Source organism: Sphaeroforma arctica (genome assembly GCF_001186125.1).
Source record: "Sphaeroforma arctica JP610 unplaced genomic scaffold supercont1.2133, whole genome shotgun sequence".
NCBI classification, from domain to species: Eukaryota; class Ichthyosporea; order Ichthyophonida; genus Sphaeroforma; species Sphaeroforma arctica.
Genome location: NW_014038425.1, coordinates 2,662 through 8,489, shown reverse-complemented (window position 1 = coordinate 8,489; position 5,828 = coordinate 2,662). Strand labels below are relative to the sequence as shown.

The window sequence follows — 5,828 nt, the reverse complement described above, 5'->3', positions numbered from 1 at the left end:
GTTGTGGTGTGGTGGTGTGTGTGTGTGTGTGTGTGTACTACGCGTGTGTGTGTGTGTGTGTGTGTGTGTGTGTGTTCACGCGGTGTGTGTGTTCACGCGGTGTGTGTGTGTTTGTGTTTGTGTGTGTGTATGTGTGTACACGCGCGTGTGTGTGTGTGCGTGTGTGTGTTTGTGAGTGTGTGTATATATCATTATGTTTATGTTTATGTTCATGCTTCATGTTCTTTTTCGAATAAGGCGTCCAAATTTCTCCATTTATGCACACAATATAAGATCGCGCACTCGATACGAAGAACGAACTGATTTAGGTTAGCATATAACTCTCCACAGTTAAGTATCCGTTTGAGAATGCATTTTCACCACACTTGGAAGTCATTTGTATTGAGGTTAGGTTTGGTTTCTACATGAATACAATTGCCCGATACCTATTTGATAGTGAGCATATATGTATGATGTTCAAATGGAAGACATAGTATACCGGCGTTATGACATTTTCTTCTACAGGCTAACGACAATTGACTGTAAGTAGATATCCACAACTGATCTAATCAATCGGATCATTCGTATACATGCTCCCCTCCACGAGTATGATCTTTAAGCTTCGCAAATACACCCACTCGAATTATATACGCATTGCTCACGTGCCTGACACTCTAAAAGATTTTATACAGTATGAATCGTGTGGCACCCATTATGATGAAAACATGCGGCTCACTTTGTGGGTGCGCTAACAAATCACGATCCCAACACTACTCAAATAAACAAATGGACGGTGGAGGGGATTATGATTATCGCTATTTTAATGGGCTGATACCAGAGCCGAAATTGTCTATCACACTACACAAGTGTCGAGTCATGCATTGGGCATGTATATGAGCGTATTTTCCAAACTGCTGGGATGGACATCCATCTCGTTTATCTTGAAATTGTCCAGCCAATACGCAATATCGAGCATGTCCGTTGACGTGCTGTCGACCTCACTCGTTGCGGCCGTCCTGTCGTAGACATTGGGCGCAAATGTCTCACAAACCGAAACACGACGCCCAAAACTCACGCGACTGGTATTGCGTATCAGGCCAGGATGATTTGTCTGCAGTATTGAGCTCCGCCTACTCGCAGGCTGGCGGTGGTGCACAGCTGACAATTTGTCTTCACCGTCGTCACTAGGGGAACCAGAATCGTAATCACTCAAATCAACCGAATCAACAGAGTCCATACCAATGTTTGTGTCTAGATCTTTGATCATATGTGAGTGTGTCTTTATTTCAGCGAGTTCTTGATTGGAAGCAGCCTTACTGGCTCGTACTAATGCGTTAGTAATTGACTGCATGTTGTTTCTCTGCTGTGTGTGTCTAGTGTATGATGTAGCTTTTCAAAAGGAAGTGATCCGGCTGTTTGTTTTGAACTTGACTGGTCTGACTGTTGTATTATTGCTTGCTGACTTATATATGCATGACACGCACTCTCCTATATTATAAACCATCACTCGATCGTCCGTTCATTCATCTTGTACGATCACTGTTGACTGTAGTGTGTAGACTGGGGATGAGAAATGGGTTTGTGGCGACCGTACGCGTGATTCTTCGAATTCTACTCGCCAGTACATTTCATTAATAGTACAAATGTGATCAAATGCAGCAGGTCATCGGACGGTAGTACGGTACAGGTCAGTTGTTGAGAATGTTGTGATTGGCAGAGATTGCACAAGGCCCTTTACAGTGTGTAAATGCTACCAATTATTATTGAATATAGAAGTATTTTCACAGCGTAAATACCAAAAGATGGAGCAACTGAAATCATTTCATTGGCTTATACATCTGTATAATCTTCTGCTCAATAAACTTCTCGAAGTCTTCAGAACTAAAGCTGCGAATGAATCTCGAATATAAATTTCTAAAACAATTTCGGCATTCCGCGTTCGGCATTTCCAAACATGTCCATGAACTCTTCATATTTTTTTCCAATATAATAATAGTAAAGCAAAATCCTACAGTTTTTGAGTTTTGAGTTTTATAGAAATTGTATGTAGTATGTACTGTTATTTAACAATATTAATAAAATAAACACAGACCTCTTTTTTTGTTTTTACAAAAACAAAAACAAATCAAACATGGACATATTTTAGCCTTCTAAGTAGGTAATTTTATTTAAAGCCCTCCGTAAAGTTCTGTTCCAATTTTAGATGTTTTTTTTTATTTAAACAAAACTGAATCTATGATATTGATCACAGTCATGAGTCAGTCAGTCACCTCTTGTTATTTATGTTTATTTTGTATAAAAAACAACAAACCAGTTCCACGACCCAACTGACCAACTCCCAAGACCCTGCCCATTGTGCCCAAAACCCACGTCTGTATTTACCGCTTTTAATTTATGTAAATACGTGTATAGATATTTATGTATTTAAAATAAGATTTATGCATGGAGACGTTTCCCGCTGCTTGCTGATTCGGTGATTCTGAAGCTTAACGTCGGGTCGTAGGCTTATAGCCTCCTAAATACAACAGCTGAAGTCTACTTTTTTAATCATATATTTACTAACCGCCCCCCAACCTCCCATCCTAAATCTCCAAATATTTTATTTGGCAGGTTGCAGGCCTCTAGCCTCACCGCAAAATACATGTTTGCCCACATCATTCTACCCAAGTTATCTCCCCTTTCAGTAGCACTTCTCCAGGCAACCCACCGGGACTGGGGGATAACAGAGTAATCGTACTATCCTCCATATTGACGCTCGTCACATACACAAACCCCTGCACGCTGTAGTTGACTATCGCATCTATATCTATCCCCTCGCTCATTGGTGCACTCGACACGCTCAACAAAGAATGTGCTAGTTCCTGGGTCAGTTCTACGGGCGTTGCTTGTGTTTCGTTTTTGGTAGGGTCCTCGCCTGCCGGCAAACACCACTGGGGGACCGGTGGTGCTGTAGGTTGTAGGATGGAATTCATTCATGTGGCGTTAGCAAAATTTAATTCAGAAGAGGAGTGAACAATACAATTGAGCAGGGTATACCGCATAGCTTCTGATTTAACGAGGCACAGCCCACAGAATATACTTCAAAATAGGCTATGATCGCGTAAGCGAATCTCGCGCTAGCTTGGACGAGGAGGGCAAATATTACGATTGAAGAAATAACTGCAAAGAATCTTTCAAGAGGATAATACACAATGAATAGTGGAGGCTTTCGAAATTTCATTTCGGCGAAAAATGGTGTTCAATGAAAAAACCCGGTAGATCTGAACATTAGCCACCTTCAGAATAGTAAGCTGTTGGTGCTTCAATCTCAAGAGCTGATGTGTAAAAATTTCGAGTTAAAGCCCTAACGTGTTATCATACACTTTCGCTGGGTATAGTTTGAGCTATACACTATCGTCATAAAGTTGTAGTTGCAGAAATGGAAGCAAAGGAATTTTGAAATTGATTTTTCTCGTGCAAGGGCGCAATTCGAGCTTTTGCATGGGCTCCTACATGGTGTCTGCGTATTGCAAAATTGTATGAGCACAAACAAGATAGAACTATTGAATCGCCGAGCCTAATATTAGACATATTGCACGACCATCTCTCAAACAAAAGTTATTCTCAGGAAACTATTACTTTTTCCTTCAAACGAATAAAGCCCAAAGGGTATAGACACAATTGGGCCCGCCTTACTAATGAAAAATCTAATTTGAAAGAGATCCCGGTCACTTTTCAACAAATGAAGAAACCACTGAGTGTGCAAAACACAAATCGGTTTGTGAACAGCGAAGTCGGTTGTATTTCTCAATGACCATGTTCGTGGAAAGCGGAATCGTTTGAACAAGAGCGATAAGGTGTGCGATAGAAAATACACTATTAGACTGTAATCAGTATTCTCTGTCCATGCCGAGCGATGCTATTGCAATAGTACCAACTACTAGTCGGTAGAATGAATATACGGAAGTTAGACTCAAATATTACATATACCTGTCCCCGCTCAATTATTTTATCCAGCGATTCTATTGCAATAGAACCAACTACTAGCCGGTAGAACGAATTTACGGAAGTACAAAATTGTAGCTCAGCACGAAACGGGTCGCAACAAAGAAATTATAGATCTGACTTTAAATACAGCAATGCTCGAGATATAAAGCTGCTCGTGCTCAATCCTATGGCGAGCGCACGTATATAAAGCACTGTACCGCACGTGTAAATACTTCCAGATTAATGAGCATAGCTCTATGTTAATCAAGCGATCCGATCTTGAGAATCGGCACGAGCCAACACATGTGTATACGGCAGTGAAAGGTTTACCCAGTTCTGCAGGTAGACACCATATATATATCGAAACATACCACCCTCACGTAAAAAGTATCACATATTGACATCGACATACACCGCTTATGTAGTAGTACTCCAAGCTAATACTCATGCGCCCAACATTATATGCTGTAAATCCCAGTCATTCGATCGCTCATTGTCATGCTACTTATTAATCGTTACTTGTAGATGCAAAGTCACACCACTCCAATTGCGGAACACTCCATCGAACAGGGTAGGACCAGACCTTGTGGTCTCAAATCAGCTTACCTCCAATTTTGAAGACCTTGACAGAGTCAAACGGCACGACCAGGGAGTGCGGGAATAACGTGCTCCCGATTATCTTGTCGTCTTTCGCTGTAAGGAGACGTGATTGCACAGAGAAAATCAGTTAGATATTAGATAGTCGAAGACAAGGGTGTGATGTGGCAGGTTTCTTACTGCAATTTAGACTTACATTGAAAACACCGCTGTTGTGTTGGTCAAGTGATATTGTTGAGGCATTCGCCCTCTATTGTAGAATACGCACAATGCAATACATTTTTTCAAACAATATGCGCTCGGATTGATGAATTATAATCGTACTGACCAACGCTTCATAAATTCTTCTCTATACAAAACTCTCTTCTCAGCTATAAGAAAATACATGCGAAAACGTGGGGACGCGCTCTAAGGTACATAAGACACACTACATACTCACTGGATGCCCATAAAAGTACTGCCGGATTTGTGCAGACCGCTCGTCGTGCCTGTATGGTTCTGGGCGCGTTACCACCTGTGAAAAGAAAGAAGCGCCAACTTATATCAACATTCCATAAAATATTGCGTGGATGAAGCTGAGTGCTCTTTGCGATGTTTCTACAGCCAGTCTGTCGAACAGTGGTGCTTACCGATGAAGTGGGCGTGCCTTTGGAGTGGCTGGCTGCACTCTGCAATATTGATAATGGATAGTACAGGCTTGCATGACATGTATGTGCATGCACGCTCCATCTGGATACCAATACTCCTAATACGGGCGTGTGAGCACATTTGTATCGTGTTTGTATACGAAGCACGACTGCGTGTTTTGGTATGGATTTGGAAGTTGATGTTGCGCTGCTATAGAGGGCATATCTACGAATCTAGGAAAATCGACATCCTATGCTAAGCGGTGACTACGTTAGTTCTCGCACTTAACTAGTTACTACAATTGCGTTGCCACTCATACCACTCATACCCGAAGCTGTGCATTCTAACTCGCCAACTGACATGCCTGTTATCGTTAATATTCATAATGGATAGATCACACACGTACACGAAGCAGGTTATGGTACCACATTCTCTACAACTCCAAGTACATGCCGCCATGGCACCACTAACTCACTACCTAATATTTGACACTCTGCCCTATTGTTGTATCAGCCATTTCAGAGTTCATAAATTATGCAAGCCGTGCAAATAATTTCGTAAACGTTTCCGCATCAGTCCAAATCCAATTATGTCCCAGATATACACCCCTACCAATTCGTTGTCGATACAGCTACGTTAGCAAGCACTCCTTTCATATT

General features: G+C 41.6%; 2 protein-coding genes across 2 annotated transcripts in view; both read right to left on the bottom strand.

Annotated features, from left to right (window-relative positions):
* Positions 1-778: 778 nt before the first annotated feature.
* SARC_12197 (hypothetical protein) lies at positions 779-1,493 on the bottom strand. The gene has a single exon (XM_014293704.1). The coding sequence runs from the start codon at positions 1,328-1,330 to the stop codon at positions 854-856; it is 477 nt and encodes a 158-aa protein (XP_014149179.1). The 5' UTR covers positions 1,331-1,493; the 3' UTR covers positions 779-853.
* A 1,140-nt stretch (positions 1,494-2,633) lies between these two features.
* The window catches only part of SARC_12195 (hypothetical protein), a gene marked incomplete at its 3' end in the record, with an annotated part of 5,250 nt that continues 2,055 nt past the window's right edge, over positions 2,634-5,828 (bottom strand). Inside the window, exons 5-7 of the mRNA XM_014293703.1 lie at positions 4,978-5,056; positions 4,552-4,638; positions 2,634-2,926 (exon numbers count right to left, since the gene is read on the bottom strand). Coding sequence (XP_014149178.1) covers positions 2,634-2,926; positions 4,552-4,638; positions 4,978-5,056 — 459 coding nt within the window. The remainder of the gene's footprint in view (positions 2,927-4,551; positions 4,639-4,977; positions 5,057-5,828) is intronic.